Source organism: Cherax quadricarinatus, unplaced genomic scaffold (assembly GCF_038502225.1).
Source record: "Cherax quadricarinatus isolate ZL_2023a unplaced genomic scaffold, ASM3850222v1 Contig3693, whole genome shotgun sequence".
NCBI classification, from domain to species: domain Eukaryota; kingdom Metazoa; phylum Arthropoda; class Malacostraca; order Decapoda; family Parastacidae; genus Cherax; species Cherax quadricarinatus.
The window spans coordinates 2,744-25,340 of NW_027198719.1; the positions used below are offsets into that span (position 1 = coordinate 2,744).

The 22,597-nt window shown below is 45.9% G+C and overlaps 1 protein-coding gene across 1 annotated transcript; it reads left to right on the forward strand.

Annotated features, from left to right (window-relative positions):
• Window positions 1-20,040: 20,040 nt before the first annotated feature.
• On the forward strand, window positions 20,041-22,230 carry LOC138852071 (uncharacterized). Its single transcript, XM_070081686.1, has 2 exons — window positions 20,041-21,415; window positions 21,532-22,230. Exon 1 carries the CDS (start codon window positions 20,116-20,118, stop codon window positions 21,397-21,399), a length of 1,284 nt encoding a protein of 427 aa, XP_069937787.1. The 5' UTR covers window positions 20,041-20,115; the 3' UTR covers window positions 21,400-21,415; window positions 21,532-22,230.
• The last annotated feature ends 367 nt before the right edge of the window (window positions 22,231-22,597 follow it).

Consider the following 22,597-nt stretch of genomic DNA (forward strand, 5'->3'; position numbering starts at 1 on the left):
GGGTCTATGGTAGAACGTCCCTTACGAAAGCCATATTGACGAGTGGAGAGACTGTTGTGTGTCTCTAAATACCACACTAAACGTCTATTTACTAGGCGTTCCATTACTTTGCAAACTGCACTGGTAAGAGCAATGGGACGATAGTGGGAGGTTTCATGTCCCGTAGTGCCTGGTTTGCGGAAAGGGAGAACAATGGCGGATTTCCACAGCTGTGGAAGAACTCCTTGTGACCAAATAAGATTGTAAAGGCGTAATAGGACTGCAAGGGCTGACTGATGTAAATGTTGTAGCATACGAATATGAATGTCGTCGGGCCCAGCTGCCGATGATCGACAAGCTGAGAGTGTTGCCTCCAGTTCTTGAAGTGTAAAAGGCACATTATACTGTTCTTCTCTGAGAGAAGAAAAGTCCAAGGGTGCTAACTCTCTGGCAGACTTTGAGGAAAGAAATGAGGGGCATAGATGGAGTCCCTGAGAAATACGGACCAGATGATTGCCAATTTCATTGGCAACATCTAGTGGGTTTGCTATATCAACACCGGCAACCCGCAGAACAGGAGCCGGGTCAGGAGAATATTTACCACTCAGTTTTCGTACTTTTTTCCAGACTGCACTCATAGAGGAAGCAGAGGTGATGGTGGAGACATAATCTCGCCAGCAAGTGCGTTTAGCGTCACGGATGACACGGCGAGCGATCGCACGCTTCTGTTTAAAATCAAGGAGTCGCTCTGTGGTTCTATTGTACCGGTACCTGCCCCATGCAGCGCGTTTCAAACGTACTGCACGAGCACAAGCAGGAGACCACCAAGGCACGCATTTCTGAGAATGCCTGCCCGAAGTTTGGGGTATAGAATGAGAAGCTGCGGTGAAAACGGAGGACGAGAAGAGGTGTAAAAGCTCATCGATGGAGGACGAAGAAGGAACCTCTTTAAAAACAGTTAGGTGTGAGTAAAGGTTCCAATTTGCCCGATTAAATTGCCAGCGTGGGGTGCGAAGAGGTGGCGAATATGAAGGGGAAGTAAGAATGATTGGGAAATGATCACTGTCATGTAAGTCCGGGAGAACAGACCAAGTGAAGTCTAATGCGGCGGAGGAAGAGCAGACTGAGAGATCGATGCAAGAGAGAGTATGAGTCCGAGGATCAAAATGGGTGTGAGTACCTGTATTTAAAACATGGAGGGGGTGGGTGGCAAGAAAAGCCTCTAACTGAATTCCACGGGAATCACAGTGAGACCCCCCCCCCAGAGGAAATGGTGGGCATTAAAATCACCAAGTAACAGAATCGGTGGCGGTAATGACGAAACAAGGAAGGCAAAATCCGGAATAGATAATGCCCGAGAAGGAGAGAGATATAAAGAACAGAGCGTATACCACCTATGTAAGTGGATACGGGCTGCTGTGTAATGCAGCGAAGTATGAACAAATAGCTGATGGTACGGAATATCAGTGCGTAGAAGAAGGGCACTTTCATTAAAGGTCCCATCAGGAAAAGGATCTGAAGAATACAATAAATTATAGCCTGAGATGTGAGAAATAACAGCAGAGTGTAATTTTGGTTCCTGTAAGCAAACACCAACAGGGGCAAACTGGGAGAGTAACATCTGAAGCTCACCCCGATTACCCCTGAGGCCGCGTATATTCCACTGTAAATAGGCCATGATTGGCAATGATAAAGATACTTGAAATCCGCAGGTAAGGGTTCCTACGGACTAGAAGGGTTAGAAAAGTCCACATGCGGAGGCAGTGGAAAATGTTCAAGCAGCGAAGGAACGGTGCGCTGTGAAGAAAGGAGTTGCGCAGATGGAGCAGAGGAGAGAGAAAGAGCGGAAGGTGGATCAGTGTCCATTGATGGTTTGGTCTCTGCAATATATTCAGAGATTGCTTCAAGTGTTTCGGAATTCAGAGATGTCGTATGGGAGACAATATTGGGAATGGTAGGGGGAGGATGAGTAAAGATTGGAACTGTATTGGACTGTACCAAGGTAGGGGGGGGCGAAAGGGTGGAGGGAACTGGAGAAGCGTGGCAGGGGACAGAAGAGGCAGGAACCTGGGAGGTGGCAGAAGAGGAAGAAACTTGGGAGGGAACAGGGGAGGAAGGTACAGTACGAGGAGGAGGGTGAACCTCTACACTTGTAACTGAGCCAGTGAGAGGGGAAGAACCAGGGACAGAGACAGGGAGGGTAAAATGAGGAGGTGGAAGATGGGTAGGAGGTGTTACCGGACCTTTTTTTGACTTTTGAGAAGTAGAGGGACGATTGGGAGGAGGTGTCGTACGAGGTCTCGTCGATACTGAGGCTTGTGAGAGAGAACTCGAAGAAGCGAGATTAGACTGAGGCGTTGAAGTAGGGACGTCTGAGCCGAGGACAGCAAAAGGATTAGATACAGGAGTGATTATGGGAGAGGTAACCACAGAGGTGGGTGTAGAAGATGGGATACCAGAAGTGGGGGGACGTTTTGAAACACGGGAATAAGAAACACGTGGGAGTCTCCCTTGGAGGCGGAGATGAGAAACTGCCATGGCATAAGGGAGACCTTCTGTCTCTTTGAGGTAACGGATTTCCCGCTCGTTTAAATAGACCTGACAACGGCGAGAGTACGAAGGGTGAGCCTCATGACAGTTAAGGCAAGAGGGAGATCGATTGCAAGACGTATTAGAATGGTCATCGGCACCACAGACTGGGCATTCGGCGATAGATCTGCAATATTTCGCTGGATGGCCAAATCGCCAGCAATTTCTACACTGTTGTGGTGTAGGGATCACCTTTCGAACTTGTAACCGATGTCCTGCTATATAAACTGAGGATGGGAGTTCTCGGCTGTCAAAAGTTAAACGAGCCACATTGCTAGGGTATCGTCTCCGCCCACGGGCAGGAAGAACGTAAGTGTCTACCTTGAGGATTGGGAGATCTTGGAGTTCCAGCTGTTCTAGAATGTCAGTGCCACATGTCTGGAAATTTTGTTGAACTATGGTATGGGGCAGAATGACGGTACCACTACAAGAATTGAGGGAATGATGTTTTTCAAGAGTGACAGGAACAGTATCGATATGGGAAAGACGAGAGAGCTCATGAGCCTGGGTAGCATTCTGTACGGTAATGATGCGCGTACCGCTCTTAAGAGCATGAAAAGAAATATCTTTACCAACATGGCGTAGGAGTGCCTTGCCAATACTATGGTCAGAAAGATAGGCAGTAGAGGAAGTTGGTCGTAAAGTGAAGAATTTAGTCCATTGTTCAGTCTGAAACTGAGCGTGGAAAGGTAGTGAAGGACGTGTCGATCGTTTCTGAGAAGAACGAGAAGGTGGAGAAGTATCATCAGCAGGTAATTGTCGTTGGCGTTTAGGCGTGGGACCAGAGTTGGTCCGACGTGGAACGGGTCGGCGATTTGAAAATTGCCGCACCGTAGAGGGAGAGGCCGGAAGCATAGTCAGAGGAGAGCGAAGGTCCGATAAATCGAAGGAGTCAGTCGAGGCCTCAGTACCTGAAGCGGGTGAGGAAACAGCACCGGCAATAGGTACAGAGGCATGAGGAATGTCTGAAGAGTGGTCCAAAGACGAGGCGGGGTCAGAACGGGGTGCGGTATCAAGAAGGGGCCCGGGGGTACCAGGTTCATGGACTAGGGCTGCCATGGTTAGGTTACTTCTTTCTTTTTGTTTTTAAGAAAAAAAAAGAAAGAAGAAAAGAAAATAAAAATAAAAAAAAGAAAAAAAAAGGGGGGACCGGGGAGGGATAGTTCCTAGGAGGAATGAAAGGGCCAGAAATCTCCCTCCGCGCCCAAGAGGACCTCAGCACCGCAAGTAGCGCAGATGCAGCATGGAACCCGTGCCATACCCTACCCATCATGCTAGTAAACTAACAATCCGGGATAGCAACCTCACATCTGCCGAGCTACCTCGGTGGACAAAAGAGAGGGCGGCCGGATATCCGCCACAAAGCATACCTCCTTCGGCCACCACCCCCGGAATCCGAAAGGTGGCTTCCAGAGATACACTCGTCGCCCGAAAGACACCCAAAGCTACTCCGGGATACCGGAGAGGGATCGGGACATCCCCAGGCGATCCAGATTCCACGGCAAACTACGCCACCGCTAAGAACCTCAACGGAATGGGATGGACCCCGGTATCCTTTCCCCTACCTAGGAACTAGCGCGCCTGTGGGAGAAATCCCAAAGGACAAAAAGAGGAAGGGCAAAAGGGAGGAGTGGGGAGGAGGAGGAGGAAAGGAAAAAGGGGAGGAGGGGGAGGATGGGATAGGGGAGGGGAGATTGGGGGGTAATTAGGTTCGGTCTGAGGAAGAAGACCGATAGGTCTAATTCCTCAGACCAAGAGCCTCTTCACCACGCCAAGGAGCCCCCCTTGAAGAGGTTTTCTGATCATGTGATAGATGATTTTGCAGAATTGAACTCAAGGAAATGAAATATCAGATTCTTTGAACTGTTACCTGTACTCAAGGTTAAATCAGAACTAGTGTTTTTCTTTATTTTTCAATTTTTTTTTTATTGTTGAAGATGAATAAATGTAGGATCTGTTGGCTGTACTCAAAGTGGTATTGAGTTTATATTTCCTCAATATTACTACGATTATTTATTTTATCGTTAATAAAGTTTGGTTTATGGCCTTTAAACGTTCTCATTGCTAAACATTAGTCACTGGTCATGCAGCAGTGATGTAAGTGGAGTTTACTACCCCTATCCCCCCGCCCTTGGATTTCATGGGAGTGACACCAAAGATGCTGCCCTGGGTGACACCAAAGATGCCACCCTGGGTGACACCAAAGATGCCGCCCTAGGTGACACCAAAGATGCCACCCTGGGTGACACCAATGATTCCACCCCGGGTGACATCAACTCTAGCAACGCCTCTGGGTGAGAGAAGGGCGTGTTTCATAGGTGTGTACATGCCAGCAACTAACAATACGAGGGTAAAAGTTGATTTTGTAAGGGAGGATTTGCTGTATCACTTGAGAGGTTTGCCCTCTATAACAATAATAGGTGGGGATTGGAACTGTGATCCAGAGTGGTGATGTGGAACCGAGGGGGGGCAGGTTGTGTGTTGGGTGTCCTGAGGGATGTGTTGAGGGATGTTGGGGTTGTAGATGTTGTGGGGATGGGAGGATATCTGGTGGAGCATTTGTCCGTCCATAGGGGTTATGAGGCGAGATTGGACAGGATCTATGTTATGCAGGGGATAGGAGTGGGGAGGGTGAGGGCTTTCGATGTAGGAATTTCTGATTGTAGGGTTGTGATACCGGATCTGTTGTGGGATGGCATGGTGCATATTTACTCTGGGTACTGGAAATTAAACATCGAAAGAGGTTAGGGGACGGGAAGAGGTGAGGTGACGTTATGGGTTGCAGAATTATTTGGAGGGACAGTTGCATGCCTGTTATGATGGGGGTGGTAGGGGTGGGGACATAGAAAGTCTCTGGGGTAGGATAGCTGAAATACATAATGAATGGTTTGATGCAGTAAGGGGTTAAGGCGGGATTAGAGGACGTATTGTGGGAAGATTAGCCATCCAGGTTTGTTTTACATAAATTTCGAGAATGTCGGATGGTGACCACCTTATTACATTTGGAGGAAAGCTCTGGGGTGGGTGGTTATGCAGAGGGTCAGGTCTTATCCACCATGGACAGTATGAGTCATAATGCTGATTGCTGGTTTAGAGAGAAATGGAGGAGGAGGGGGGTTCCTGGGAGGAGATTTTCGAGGGGGGATCAATAGTGTTTTAAATGAGCAGGACAGGGTGGGGTTGAAGGGCAGTATAAGTGAGGTTGAGGTAGAAGCTGCGGTTTTTGGGATGAGCACTGGTAAGACGCCAGGGATAGATGGTATACCAAATGATTTTTATAGAGCTCATTGGGGGTGTATAAGGCATTGTTTTGTAGGGGTCTTGAATTATATGTTAACTAGTGGCAAGTTGGGCAAGTCGCAAAGTACCGGTGTCATAGTGTTAGTGCCAAAAGCAGAGTGTGGGAAGAGTTTTGAGTGCTTATTGTGTAATATCCCTGATGAGTACTGATTACAAAGTTTTTGCAAAGATTTTAGGCAATAGGATGGAGAAGGTACTGGGATCGGTGATACACAGGGGTCAGTATAGGATTCCGAGGAGGAGTATGAGGGTAGGCCATGGGCATATCAGGGATTTCATAGAGGGTAGTAGGGGTATTCTAGGTCTGGATTGGGAGAATGTCTATGATTGCATGGATAGGGATTTTTTTGAGTGAGAGTTTGGTAAGGTTGGGCTTGGGGGGGGTTGGATGGGTGAAAACCTTTTATGTTGATGCTATGATGAGAGTACAGATAAATGGTAGGTTGGGTAGTCCTGTAAGCATGGAGAGGGGGTTTGAGGCAGGGGTGCCCACTTTCCCAAATTCTCTTTGCATGTATGCAGAACCCATTCTATGGGCTTGTTGATGGTGGGACAGGAGGGAGGTGGCTGCAGTGGGGGTATTGTGGGTTATGTAGATGATACTACTGTTTTAATTAATGAGGTGGGGGCTTTGTGTAAGGTGGGAAGGGTAATGGAGATGTTTGGGACTGCAATGGGAATGAGAGTTAATAAGCGAAAATCACGGTTACTTGAGGTGGGAAATTGGTTGGAGGGAGCTAGGGGGAGAGGTTTGGTTTGATAGCAGTGGAAAGGATCAAGAGCTGTGGGATTTGGTACTTGGCAGGGCAGAAGGGTTAATTCATAAGTCGTAATGGATAGAGCTTTGGTTAGGTTTAGGAGTTTCCGGGCCGGGGATGTAACCTTGCATCAACGAGTGGTGGTGGTAAATTCACTGATCTATAGTAAGGTGTGGGGAGTGGCTGAAGTCTATCCCCTAAGGAAACAGGATATTATGGAAATACAGAGGAGAGTCTTAAGGTATGTGTGGGGTTTTGGGAAGGTGTGGTTAAACAAGGATCGAAAGAGGTGCTGAGAAGAATGGGTTTTGTGAGTGAGGTGTCTTGCGCACATTGTGGGAAGTGGAAACTGTTTCATGCAGTATATTTTTGTTCTTTGGAGGTGGTGACGGGGGTTTTCCATTTACTGGGGGGTCAGATATCACCCCTTAGGCCTTCAATGTTAGATGTGGGAGGGGTGACCAGTGAGGTGGGGAGGGCTATCAAGTACGTAATAGTTGATTACTTGTATGTCTCTTGGGGGATGTGGGAGGTGGGGGAAACGTTAGGATTAAAGCGTTAGTGGCGAATTTTGATAGGACAGCATGTAGGAACAAACTATTATATAGGGGGTGGTGGTTAATTTAGTTAGTTTAATATGTTTATTATGCACCCCATACCCATCCTGTGGGCGGTAGTCAAAAGATTACAGAGGTACATAAGGGGTCCAGGGACTGGGCCTCAAAGTTTTGATAGCTGCAAGGTAATGAACTCACAAGTTACAAAGGTAATGAATACTGTAAGAATGGTTACTTACGTTTATACATGGCTACAATCATAGAGTAATGAGCAATTCACACTTCCACACCCGGTCACAACTGTAGTGAGTTATTGGTGCAAATATTGATTGTTGAGTCACACACACACACACACACACACACACACACACATATACAAATTCATACACAAACACACACACAAACACACACAGTCAAGGACAATCATGACAAGTTACAAAGGTATTTACAGATTACAGAGGTACACAATGGGTCCAGGGACCGGGCCCCAAAGTTTTGATGGCTGAACTAGGCACAAGGTAATGAACTCACAAGTTACAAAGGTAATGAATACTGTAAGAATGGTTACTTACGTTTATACATGACTACAATCATGAACAAATTTTAGAGTAATGAGCAATTCACACTTCCACACCCGGTCACAACTAATGAGAGTGCAAATATTTGTTGAGTGCAACAAGGTTAGTTCCAGAGCTAAGGGGAATGTCCTATGAAGAAAGATTAAGGGAAATCGGCCTGACGACACTGGAGGACAGGAGGGTCAGGGGAGACATGATAACGACATATAAAATACTGCGTGGAATAGACAAGGTGGACAAGGACAGGATGTTCCAGGGAGGGGACACAGAAACAAGAGGCCACACAGTCATAGAGTTGTAAGGCAGTGGAATAGCCTAGAAAATGACGTAGTGGACAGGAACATACACAGTTTTAAGACGAGGTTTGATAAAGCTCATGGAGCGGGGAGAGAGAGGGTCTAGTAGCAACCGGTGAAGACAGGAGCTAGGACACAAACACACACACACACACACACACACACACATACACAAACTCATACACACACACGCACACACACTCAGGGGTGGTGGGTAGACAGTTTTCCAGAGGGCTATTGTGGCCTCACTGTGGCACGACTACTCCACTTGGTGCCGGGATAGGGAGGCAAGGGGGTTGGTCTCCCCAGGAGCGTGTTTCATAGGAGTGAAGGGATGCCTGCAGCTTGGGTTGACTGGGTTGCATGGTGTGGATGTGAGTAACTGTTTTGCAGCAGTCGGAAGGTTGTGTGCTATGATATTTGAGAGTACGGAGCTTATGAAGGAGAGTGCTGGGTTTTGTATGGCATATCTTCTTGTCGGGTGGCATCTGGGTCCTTGTTGCAGGTGCACCAATGAAGTCTTGGTTGCTGGAGGGTCGTTGAGGTACAGGTGGATTACGTGTATGGTTATGATGGGGATGTGACATGAATGTGACCTTTTTAATGGCCTGCTGCTAGTATGATGGGACGTGGGGATTGCACGAATCGTCTAGTATAGTCTGGTGTAAATGTTTTTCCCATGGTTTGTACTGGGGATCTTATGACTCTTGTACTAGTAAGACACTTATAGTTGTTCTTTGCATTTTGAGCATCAAACCAAGGGGGCAGTTTTTATTCTGTTGGTTTTGTATTCAGACGGTATGTTGAGAAGCTGAGGGTTAAGACTCCTTAGTGGTACTGGTCTGTGTTAATTCTGTTTGGTTAGGTCCTTTTAGATAAATGATACAATATGTATCAAGATTGGTTGTTTTGATGCTCCTGTTATAGTGCTTGCAAACTTGTTTATTGTATGTTTTTTGGGTGGGTTATATTTACATTATGAATAAGACCTGTCCTTTCTGTGTAAGAGGGTATGTTGACCATTGATACCTGCATATAACATGAAATACTTTAATTGGTTACCTGCTTAAGGAAGGTGCACCACTGTGTGAGGGTTCCAGTGTATATATACCACATGACCTTTGCAACTCAGTGTTACACGTGAGTATGAGTTGTTGCTATTCTTTCACCATAATACGCAACCTTTTGTATATAGAGTTATATACTTACGTATATGTAGGGGATAGGTTTTGTGTATGTTTACTGGTGATTAGGTTTTGTCTGGGGTAAAGGCATAGAATGCAACATGCGTGTGGTGCATTAGCATGTATTACAACCCAGGATTCCAAATGGCCTGTTACCCCGGGTGTAATGGGAGCAAATAAACACAGTAGAAAAAGTTTAGACTTATATTATCCTTCACCAATTTAGAACAGCAATATGTACACTATGTACAGTGATAAGTATAGTGCACTCCACGGTAAGCAAAGCAGAAATAGAAGCCACAAGATAGCAGACCGTGCTTCAACCAGCTCTAGAATGGGAATGACAAGGGCAGACAGGAGAGCGGTACCCACATAACCTCTGCGATTGCCAAAACCATCTACTTATTGGCTAGAACCTGGTCACTAGTTGAACGACGGGGCCCCATCATCAACTCTTAGCAACCTGGTTCGCTGGCTGGGGGAGATAGCCTGTAAATGAGGGTGTGTACATGCGCCGAATAAAGGTTACGTACTCTTTGCATGCCACACCCCCACCCCGAGAAGGCTCAGGATTAGGCTGCCACCTCCCAGTGGTAACCGTGCCGCCATGGCACAAAATGGGACCGCCTTTCCTCTCCACCATCCAACTCTTAGATAGAGCTCAGCTTTTCTCGTGACCAAAAGCCAAACCCTAAACTTAGAGTGAGACAGCAGACAGGCTGGCATAGGTCCAAGATACAGGCGGACGGTAGCCCGCATCCCCTCACTAAAAAAAAACCCCACACCAGGGGATAAAAAAAAAAGAGCATGAAAAGGGGTTACAACAAATAACATCCTAACCTAAATAAGATATACTCTAGATAAAGAGTCTGCCAACATTTTCTTTGCCGGCAATATATTTAATGGAAATATATGGTTGCAGCCTTAGCGTCCAGCGCATAAGCCTTGTGTTGTTGTTCTTCATGGCTTGGAGATATACTAGAGGATTGTGATCACTGTAGACTGACCACCTGCGATGTCTGGCCCACAAACATCGAAATGCTCCAAAGCCAGTATCAGCACGAGGGCTTCTTTTTCAATGGTAGAGTAAGCCCTCTGATGTGGCTGGAACTTGGCTGAAAAGTATGCTACAGGCTGCAACTCCTTGTTCCCGATTTGTAATAGTACTTAGTGAAGTGGAGTGACTTTCATTAGTTTCTTTTTCTTGAAATACCAGACGTTACTGTGAATTTCATATAACCTGTAGTTACCAGCGGTCGCAATATACACAACGAGAAGCAATTATTACTACAGAAAAAGCGCCCTTCCTCCAAAATTTGCACCAGTCAACTATAGTGATAATATAGCATTTATTGTGGTGGAGACGGAAAAAAAAAAAAAAAATAGAGAAGCTAGATACAGCGATTGATAAACAAAGGTGGAGGCTCGACCGTTCGTCATTGTAGGAGCTGCCAGCAGTCACCGGCTCTTCAACCCTTCATGTGTTAGCTCAAATCACCGACCAGTATGGTTTAAATAAGTGACCCACTGATCAGATCAGATAGACTGGTCCGAACCCTTGACTGGTCCGAACCCTTGACTGGTCCGAACCCTTGACTGGTCCGAACCCTGGACTGGTTTCAAACGGTTTCATTGTGCACCACCTAGCAGGTTATTAATAGAATATTCAAGAGGTTGCTAGTAGAATTGCAGTAAATCAACCATTCAAATCATTATGAAGCTGTGTGTAGTCTGTGGTCAGTCAAACAAACGGGCTTCCACATGCATAAATTGTCATTTCTGTGGAAATTGGTGTCACGCCCCTTGTGCAGATATCCAAGAACTAGCTACAAGCAGTATTAAAACAGGGAAGTGTTTTTGGGTATGCCCAAATGAGATAAATCTGTGGACTAAAATCACAAGGGTATTAAAAGAGGTCAACATCAAAGCTGCTTTCATAGAAAACCTGGAAGCTTTCTACAACAGATGGGAACATAAAAAGTCCGGGCTGAATGGTACTGCCCTTGATACTGGCCATGTAGTCAGAAACTGTAAGGCTGGAGATGATGTCCTGGTAGTCAGTAAATGGGGGGCTGATAGTGCTGTCCTGGGAGACAGTAATGGGGAAGCTGGAGGTGCTGTCCTGGGAGACAGTAATGGTGAAGCTGGAGGTGCTGTCCTGGGAGACAGTAATGGTGAAGCTGGAGATGCTGTCCTGGGAGACAGTAATGGGGAAGCTGGAGATGCTGTCCTGGGAGACAGTAATGGTGAAGCTGGAGATTTTGTCCAGGTAGTCGGGAATTATACGCAGGAAGGAATACATATGAATGACCGCATAGGGGACAGGAGCCATAGTAGGGAAACAAGTGTAGTCAAAGATAAGATAAAACCAATATTGCAAACTAGAAATACCGCAGGAAATAGCAAACAAGAGGACTCCACTAGCAATAGTGAGGATATATTACCAAAAACAAATGGTGGGAGCTCCATTGTTGGTGCTAGGGAGGATAGAAGTAAGACAGGGAAACATGCACCAACAGGGAATACAGTCACAGAAACCCAAGGCAAACGGAAACCAAGCCTGTGCACATACTATGCACTCGGTATCTGCTGGCATGGGAAATCTGGAAAAACAGATGGGACGTGCAACTATGACCACCCTAGGAAATGCCATGCCCATATGACAACAGGAAAATGCAAACTCCCTTCCTGTAAGCTTTTTCACCCTGAACTGTGTACCTCTTCAGTACAGGAAAGACTGTGCTATAACTTAAATTGCCAGGCATACCATCTAAAGGGGACAAAAAGATACAAAACATCCAGGCCATGGGAAAACCTGGGTAGCCACAGCCACTCAAGAGGGAGAGGTTTTTTAGTGCCAGGAAGGAAAAAAAACTGGCAGGAAATGGCAGAAATCGTACACCAAATCCAGTCATTCCTGGAGTGGAACCACAGTCGATGGCCTCCACTCCAAACCAACAGATACAGATACTAATGCCGGAAAAAAAATCCCCCCCCAGTACCAACAATACCACCAGTCCGATAACATTCTTCTTTGCAAATATACAGGGTCTAAAGCCAGCAACAAACAACAAAATACCTTTCATCCGTGGACTGCTTGCAGAGGCAAAGGCAATGTTCGCGGCTTTCACTGAGACCCACATAAAGGATCACTTGGACAACGAAATATGGATCCCAGGTTACAACCTATACAGATGTGACAGAGTGAACAGGCAAAAGGGGGGGGTTGGCCTGTACATTGCAGAGTCACTTGTTTGCACAGAACTGCTAAATGCCTCAAATGATGTAGTGGAAGTTTTAGCAGTAAAGGTCGAGAACCAAAACCTAGTCATTGTGATAGTCTACAAGCCTCCGGATGCAACATCCCAGCAATTCCAGGAACAGCTGTTAAAAATTGACCACTGTCTGGAAAACCTTCCAGCTCCTGCACCCAACATCTTGCTCCTGGGGGATTTCAACTTAAGGCACCTAAAATGGAGGAATATAGCAAATAATATTGTTGCAGTAATAACACCAGGAGGCAGCTCTGATGAAAACTCACACTCACGCGAGCTTTTAAATCTCTGCACAAAATTCAATTTAAACCAGCAAATAATAGAGCCTACTAGACTGGAGAATACACTAGACCTCATCTTCACTAACAATGATGATCTGATAAGAAATATCACCATATCAAAAACAATATACTCAGATCACAACATAATTGAGGTTCAGTCATGTATGCGCGGAGCCCCAGACCGACATAATGAGATTAGTCACGAGGGAGCATTCACCAAATTCAACTTCAATAACAAAAACATAAAGTGGGACCAAGTAAACCAAGTCCTAACCGATATAAGCTGGGAAGATATACTAAGCAACACAGACCCCAACTTATGCCTAGAACAGATTAACTCGGTAGCACTCGATGTATGCACAAGGCTTATTCCTCTAAGAAAAAGGAGGAGTAGATGTAAAACAGAAAGAGACAGGCGCTCCCTTTACAGGCGACGGAAAAGAATAACAGAGCGGCTAAAAGAGGTCAATATATCTGAAATGCGTAGGGAGACACTGGTCAGAGAAATAGCAAGCATCGAACTTAAGCTAAAAGAATCCTTTAGGAGTCAGGAATCGCGGGAAGAACTAAAAGCCATAAATGAAATCGAAAGAAACCCAAAGTATTTCTTCTCCTATGCCAAATCAAAATCGAGAACAACGTCCAGTATTGGGCCCCTACTTAAACAAGATGGGTCCTACACAGATGACAACAAGGAAATGAGTGAGCTACTCAAGTCCCAATATGACTCAGTTTTTAGCAAGCCGCTAACCAGACTGAGAGTCGAAGATCAAAATGAATTTTTTATGAGAGAGCCACAAAATTTGATTAACACAAGCCTATCCGATGTTATCCTGACGCCAAATGACTTCGAACAGGCGATAAATGACATGCCCATGCACTCTGCCCCAGGGCCAGACTCATGGAACTCTGTGTTCATCAAGAACTGCAAGAAGCCCCTATCACGAGCCTTTTCCATCCTATGGAGAGGGAGCATGGACACGGGGGTCGTCCCACAGTTACTAAAAACAACAGACATAGCCCCACTCCACAAAGGGGGCAGTAAAGCAACAGCAAAGAACTACAGACCAATAGCACTAACATCCCATATCATAAAAATCTTTGAAAGGGTCCTAAGAAGCAAGATCACCACGCATCTAGAAACCCATCAGTTACACAACCCAGGGCAACATGGGTTTAGAACAGGTCGCTCCTGTCTGTCTCAACTATTGGACCACTACGACAAGGTCCTAAATGCACTAGAAGACAAAAAGAATGCAGATGTAATATATACAGACTTTGCAAAAGCCTTCGACAAGTGTGACCATGGCGTAATAGCGCACAAAATGCGTGCTAAAGGAATAACAGGAAAAGTCGGTCGATGGATCTATAATTTCCTCACTAACAGAACACAGAGAGTAGTCGTCAACAGAGTAAAGTCCGAGGCAGCTACGGTGAAAAGCTCTGTTCCACAAGGCACAGTACTCGCTCCCATCTTGTTCCTCATCCTTATATCCGACATAGACAAGGATGTCAGCCACAGCACCGTGTCTTCCTTTGCAGATGACACCCGAATCTGCATGACAGTGTCTTCCATTGCAGACACTGCAAAGCTCCAGGCAGACATCAACCAAATCTTTCAGTGGGCTGCAGAAAACAATATGAAGTTCAACGATGAGAAATTTCAATTACTCAGATATGGTAAACATGAGGAAATTAAATCTTCATCAGAGTACAAAACAAATTCTGGCCACAAAATAGAGCGAAACACCAACGTCAAAGACCTGGGAGTGATCATGTCGGAGGATCTCACCTTCAAGGACCATAACATTGTATCAATCGCATCTGCTAGAAAAATGACAGGATGGATAATGAGAACCTTCAAAACTAGGGAGGCCAAGCCCATGATGACACTCTTCAGGTCACTTGTTCTATCTAGGCTGGAATATTGCTGCACACTAACAGCACCTTTCAAGGCAGGTGAAATTGCCGACCTAGAAAATGTACAGAGAACTTTCACGGCGCGCATAACGGAGATAAAACACCTCAATTATTGGGAGCGCTTGAGGTTCCTAAACCTGTATTCCCTGGAACGCAGGAGGGAGAGATACATGATTATATACACCTGGAAAATCCTAGAGGGACTAGTACCGAACTTGCACACGAAAATCACCCACTACGAAAGCAAAAGACTTGGCAGACGATGCACCATCCCCCCAATGAAAAGCAGGGGTGTCACTAGCACGTTAAGAGACCATACAATAAGTGTCAGGGGCCCGAGACTGTTCAACTGCCTCCCAGCACACATAAGGGGGATTACCAACAGACCCCTGGCAGTCTTCAAGCTGGCACTGGACAAGCACCTAAAGTCAGTTCCGGATCAGCCGGGCTGTGGCTCGTATGTTGGTTTGCGTGCAGCCAGCAGCAACAGCCTGGTTGATCAGGCTCTGATCCACCAGGAGGCCTGGTCTCAGACCGGGCCGCGGGGGCGTTGACCCCCGGAACTCTCTCCAGGTAAACTCCAGGTAAACCCCTCTGGAATGAAGAGGGGGAATTTTTCATTCCGAAGGGGGTAACTGTATTGATAATGACCTCCTGGAATTACGAAGGCAGAGATTTCCTTCGCCTTATCCGTCAAAGGTACCTGATAGTAGCCTTTAAGGAGATCTAACTTGGACACAAAAGTAGCCTTACCCACAAAGTCAATTACGTCATCCAGACGAGGAAGAGGGTAAGCATCTGTAATTGTGACCTCGTTCACCTTACGGTAGTCTGTACACATACGAAACCCTCCATCAGCCTTCTTCACAAGGATGCACGGTGAAGCCCATGGACTAGATGACTCCTCCACTAAACCATGCTTTAACAAAAATTCTACTTCCTGCTGAAGTAGCCTTTGCTTTTCAGGATTAGCTCTGTAGGGGGAGAGTTTAATTGGTTTAGAGTTTCCCACATCTACATCATGATAACCTAACGTACATTTTTTCGGCACATCCGAAAAAATATTAGGATATGACTGTAGAAGCTCAGTTAAATTTGTTGCTTGCGTTTCAGATAGTCCCTCCATTAAAGGGCTAGGATCCTTGAGGAGGACAGAATTTGAAAGTTTAATATTAATTTCAGAGATAGAGTGCAAAGAATCAGAGTCGTCCTCAGAGGTAGAGGACAGAGTCATTACTGGGACTTTATCTGGTGTATGGAAATATTTTAATTGATTAATGTGGTAAGTTTTAGTTTTTGAGGTCTTATCAATGGGAGCTACCACATAATTTACATCAGATAATCTACTTACAATCTGCATAGGTCCCGTAAATCTAGCTTTCAAGGTGTGGCCAGGTATAGGTTCCTGCACCAACACCTTGTCTCCTGGATGGAAGGAGCGGAATTGTGCACTTCTGTCATACCTCTGTTTCATCTTACTTTGAGCTGTCTTTAGGTTAGCCTTGGCTAACTGACGTGCCACCTGCAACCTTGAAGACGGGTTGTAGAGTGTTGAGCTAACGTCTTCTCCCATCCATCCTTCTTTGAGCACCCGAAGAGGACCTCGTACATTGTGCCCAAAGATCAGCTCAAACGGACTATACCCTGTAGACTCTTGCACCGTTTCTCGTACTGAGAACAGCAACAAAGGTAGTGATTCATCCCAGTCTGTAGGAAAGTGCATGCAAAAAGTTCTCATCATGTTTTTAACGTCTGATGGAATCTTTCCAAGGCGCCTTGGGACTGAGGATGATAGGCAGTGGATAAGTTGTGGATTATCCCTAACCTAGTTAATACTTCCCTAAATGCTTTGGCAGTGAAGTTAGTACCTTGATCACTTTGAATAGTTTTAGGAATGCCAAAACAAGAAATGAATTTTGTTAAAGCTTTGAGAATAGCTTTAGTATTAATACTACGCATGGGAATTGCTTCAGGATATCTGGTTACTTTATCCATAATTGTAAATAAATATTGATTTCCAGACTTTGACCTAGGTAGTGGACCTACACAATCTATAATTAAATCTGCAAAAGGTTCTCCATCAGCAGGTATAGGTTGGAGAGGTGCAGGTTTAATGGAATGTCCAGGTTTCCCTACTTGCTGACATTCTCGGCAACACCTAATATGATTCTTCACATCTTTCTTTAATTTTGGCCAATAAAATTCTTTTGTGATTCTATACAAGGTTTTTGTAATTCCTAAGTGACCTCCTAATGAAGTATTATGAGCTATATTTAATATTTGAGGTCTAAACTTGGTTGGAACCACTAACCTGTCATACAATTGCCGGCCCTCTATCTCCTTACCAGTCTCAGTGCAGATCAAATAATCGTTTTTAACTTCATACTTGACCGGATGACCCAAAGAGGATTTACCCATGGCTGCCTGAAAAGCGAATTTTAAAGAAGGGTCCTTTCGTTGTTCCTCCCGGAAGGACAGTCCCTCGGGCATGGAAACAGAGACATCTGGCAATCCTGCAACCTGGGAATAGGAAGGCTTGATCGGGGTCTGTTCACTTTATTTACGAGGCTCCGGCCGGTGTGCCTCATAAAACAACGTGGCTATTCCGAGATCGGAGTCGTCCAAGGATAGGTCAACATTCTCTCCAGACAACCCTTGGGATGTTGCCCGAGTTATGGCCAACACCGGAGAAGAATTACTCATTATAGGTTCAGGACACGCACTAACAGTAGTAATGTTATTACCCAGTAATAACATGGCATCTTTCATGGGGAATCCTTTTGAGACACCTACAGTCAAGTACCCAGTGTAATATTTGCACTGTACATAAATTTTATGCAAAGGGACAGAATATATAGCTCCTCCAAATGCTTCCAATAAAACAGAGGAATTCAAGGAAGTGTTCTCTGAAAGGGGTAATATTCCTTCTCTTACAAGTGAGCAATATGCTCCAGTATCTCTAAAGGTCTTTACTTCAGTTGTTTCTGAGTTTTCCTGAAGGGAAATAAGACTCTTGCAATAATAAGGGGCCATACCTTTTTCTACTTCTCTAGGGGACATGTTACTAGGGATATTAGAGATTTTCCCAATGGGTTGGGGTTTGTGGGGGCAGTTGGGACGGATGTGACCTACTTTGTTACAAAGGAAGCAGACGACAGGCTTGCCCTTTACTCCCTGCTGACGTTGCAAATGGTGTCGTTCTGGCTGGTGTCTCTCTGGATACTGTTGTCGAGATGCACCATGAGTAGTTTGCCTCTCCGCAGGTGGACCATATGTTGAGAAGCGTGGCTCACCAGGTGACTTAGTTGGCTGACGTAGACGTTCTCCCTCCGGCTGGCACTTCATTCTCCAAGGTTGACGATCTCTGCTCATGCCAGGCTGTTGAAAAGAGACGGGACCGCTCGGACAAGGAGCGGTTAGTTTCGAAGGTATCAGCCAACCTGGCTGCCTCCAATGCAGTGGTTAAGTCACGATCCTGCAGAAAGACTCGAACCTCTGGTCCCACAGACTCCAGCAGGTTATCAATCAGAATAAGCTGCACCAGCTCCTCAAAGGTAGAGACACCACTTGCTTTATACCAGCTGGTAAAAGCTTTGGTTTGCTGTCTCACAAAGTCCACTAGGGATTGACCAAGCTGTCGTCTGCCCAGCTTAAAAACTCTTGCGGTATTTGGCTGGGATACATGTATATGCTCCCAACACTGTGGTTTTCACTACTTGATAATCAGAAAATTCAGCGTCATTTAATACTGACGTAAATTCCTGTGCCTTACCCAATAATGCTGTATGAACCAACGATGCCCAATGCTGTTCCGGCCACCTCAAGGCTCGAGCCTGATTTTCGAAGCTTTCGAAAAATTGTTCTGGTTCGGCCTCATTGAAGCGGGGAACAAACTGTACTGCTTTTTGTAAACTAAAATCATTTACAGAATGCGAAAACTGCCTCCTTTCTCTTTCCCTATCAAATTCTTCCCTTGCGAATGCTCTCTGTTCCCTAGTTTGCTCAAGATTGATTTTTGCCAGCTCAAGTGCCAACGACGCTGATTCACCTTGAGACAACCCAGCTGCACTATACTGACCATTTTGCTCCGTAGGTGTATCATCTTCCTCCTGCGAGAACATAGTAGTTTTTGCCCTAGCTCCCGTAGAGGGAGGAGTCTGATGTGCCATCTCTTCTTCTATAAGTTTGTCAGCAATCAGTGAACGCAGTTGCGCAGCTGTGAGAGTGCGTTTGTATTTAATGCCAATGGAACGAGCAATTTGCCAACAACGCTGTAGGGACAATTTAGGTAGGTTATGCAAAGTATATGCCGACACCAGACGTCTGACTCGTCTAGGTGGCATAAGTTATTCGCTATGCACAGTACGATTGCAGAATACCCCAACGTAACACGTTAATTTGCAGAACACGCTTAGCTATGCACAGTACGATTGCAGAATACGCATACAAGCAAAGCTGACTGCAAAATTCTCCACACCGAACAGGCTAGTAACAACTGACACGCAAAATTTGTAAAGCAATGCCAGACAGCTACACTGTTCTAGAAGATTGACCGTAGCGAAGCGAGCACACCGAACAAGCTAGTAGCGAGCTGTTGAACGATCACACAATAGCAAGGCTGACCATAAAGCAACTGACACGTAAAATTTGTGTAGGCAAAGGTAATGCAATGCCAGACAGCAAGCTGCACAATGTTCCTGCTACGAGCTTCACCCTAAGCTCAACCGTTTCTCTAAGTCCAGCTCCAGCTCTCGGACAGGCTACCCATATTACAACCCAGGATTCCAAATGGCCTGTTATCCCGGGTGTAATGGGAGCAAAATAAACACAGCAGAAAAAGTTTAGACTTATATTATCCTTCACCAATTTAGAACAGCAATATGTACACTATGTACAGTGATAAGTATAGTGCACTCCACGGTAAGCAAGGCAGAAATAGAAGCCACAAGATAGCAGACCGTGCTTCAACCAGCTCTAGAATGGGAATGACAAGGGCAGACAGGAGAGCGGTACCCACATAACCTCTGCGATTGCCAAAACCATCTTCTTATTGGCTAGAACCTGGTCACTAGTTGAACGACGGGGCCCCATCATCAACTCTTAGCAACCTGGTTCGCTGGTTGGGGGAGATAGCCTGTAAATGAGGGTGTGTACATGCGCCGAATAAAGGTTACGTACTCTTTGCATACGCCACAATCCCTTAACAAACAGGTATCCAAAATATAATTCATAATCACAGTGCACCATATAATTATCATGGAAACATGCATCCTTATACCTGAATTAAACATTTCTCATATATGATAACTCTCACAGCAATTCGCGACCTAGCTGCCAGGGAGTGTGGACGTGCCTCATACCTCTCTGCTGACAGTCTAGCAAGCTATCCGGTGACGTCATGGTATTCAGCGTGAGGAGGCGGGTGAATACCGTTGGTATACAGCTTGTTCGGGGGGCGATTACGCCTGAGAATGAACAAGTTTTGCTACCTAAGATTATCCGTGACACTTATGGTATTGCGGACAAGGATTTGTACGGTGTGGCATTAAATGGCGCATACCGGATATTTGTAAAACTACTCTACGAGCCAGTGTACGAGCAGCTGGTTGAGCAGTTCCAAGATCTCTGCGTAGATGTGTCCCCTGACGTGCATGTGCGTATGGTGGATGTCTCTCGACAATATACGTGGGTGAAACTGCGCAATGTGCCCTTCGAGGCCGATGCAACGGATCTCCGCAGTGTTTTCAGAAGATACGGAGTGATACACATGGCTAAACAAGGCATGCGGGTGGCTGGGGCGTATGTTGGTCTCCCAGACGGTTCGTTTACCCTCAAGATGTCTCTACGCCAGGCCATACCATCGTATGTGTACCTTGATGACTTCCGCACACAGGTCATGGTGTCTTATGCTGGTCAACGACGGACGTGTCGCCTCTGCGGTGAATATGATCATATGGCAGCAGAGTGTGGGCAGCGCGGGCAGGCCAGAAGGCCAGCCGGTGGATCAACGAATGACGATGGGCAGGAGGCTCCCATACGTGGACGAAAAGGAGATGGTGGCCACGGTCGGCTTTGGAGTGAGGAGATTGAGGAGCCAGTGGTGGTGTCGAATCTGGAGCTGTCGTCTCTCGAGTCACCTGCATCGCCGGTGGTACAGCAGGCTTCCGGGGAAGACCAGGTGACGGTGGAAGTGGAGGACTTGGATGCGACAATAGCGTCTGTTTTGCATACCATGTTCTCATCTACGGATGTGGTCTCCCCGGCTGTGACGACGGCCAGTCCGGAGATCGTGTCTGTGGCGGTCGAGCAGCAGCAGAAGGAGGTTGTTGGTGCTGGTGGGGCTGGCGGGGACGTGGTGACCCCTCGTCAGAAGGCAGAGACGAAGGTGGTGGTGGAGGTACATCGTGTGGACGATCCGGTCACAAACATGGAGGAGGATGCTGGGACGAGGAAGAGGGCTGCAGCAATGTCGGACTCTGACGACGTCCTGACGCCGGCTCAACGAACAGGGAAGAAAGCATCGGTAGATGGGGAGGGGCGGTGTGCTAGTGGAGGTGAGCAGCGACAGCTGGTGGTGCCAGGTGGCACGGGTGTCGTGCGTGGAGAGCATGGCAAACGTGGCCCCCAGGGCCCAAGTGGGCATGCAAAAGTACAAGTGGGGCAGCGAGGGAGGAAACCTTAGCCAGGTGTGAGGGGGGGTTTAGACAGGGGCGGGAATAGTCGTGGAAGGTGTGATGAGGTCTGCTGCTTGATGGCAGCGACGGTTAATGGCGTGTGTGTCTGGGGGCACCAGATAGCGTGCTCCTTGAGAGAGGGGCATGTGCCCAGTGTTAGGATGAAAGTGGCTTGATATGTGCTGTTCAGATGTGTCTGTAAATTGTGGAATGTGAGTAGTGTTAGGTTCTGGTTAGAGGTGTTGCTGCCTGCGCCTGTGTGCGCCTAAGGTACGCTGGTGCGGTTGAGGTGGCATGTGCTGCTGCTGTGTGTATGAATCTTGGACTATATGTTGTATGATAGTGGGTGGGGTCTGTATGGTGGAGGTTTGAGGAGCATTCTTATGTTCTATGTCAAGTATTAGGTATGTATTTTATACCTATGCATACACAATGTATAAAAACACTGGTAGTGTTACTTGTGCAGGACCTGCTGTTATGAGGCCTCTTGTTTGCACAAGGACAGACCCTTTGTAATTACTTGAGGATATTTGTGAAATGGGTGTATATACATGTACTGTATCAATGTGTTACGATGTTGTATTCTTTTTCTTTACTGTATAATTTGTATGTTTGGTTGTGAATAGGTTTGGGTGGGACATGCAAGGGGGGGGGGTTGAGGCTTCAAACACGTTTGTGTTGGTGATAATTTTTAGGGTAGGTGTCTTTCCTGTAGTGAAATACTTATGTGTGCTACATGCCTTTTATGTTGTAGCAATGTAATGTTTGTTGTGATATATATATCATGTAATTCTGTTGAGTAGCTTCAACAGGTTTGGGTTAAGTGATAGGATGAGGGAGCAGGGAGGAGGGGGGTTTACCCACACGGAGTTGTAAGTGTGGTGTGTAATATTAGCTGTAGGGAGGATTGTGTTAATTTATAGACTTAAATGAGTTTTACATATTATATTTTTGTAATGTCATGTTTTAAATAAAATATAAAAAAAATTACATGATCACACCAGCATACTATTACAGAATAACTAAAAACGTACTATGTACATTTGAACCTACTGATAAATAACATTTCAACACAAAATACGCATTTTTTTTTTTATATTTTATTTAAAAACTTTACAGCTTGATATTAAATAAAGATATAAAATGGGTACAGTAGGATCCTCAATCCTACACAACATACACTAACCAATTATTAACAACACATTG

Bases quoted from the DNA above. Each gene is read 5' to 3' on its own strand.
- LOC138852071 (XM_070081686.1), top strand. From the start codon at position 20,116: ATGGTATTCAGCGTGAGGAGGCGGGTGAATACCGTTGGTATACAGCTT.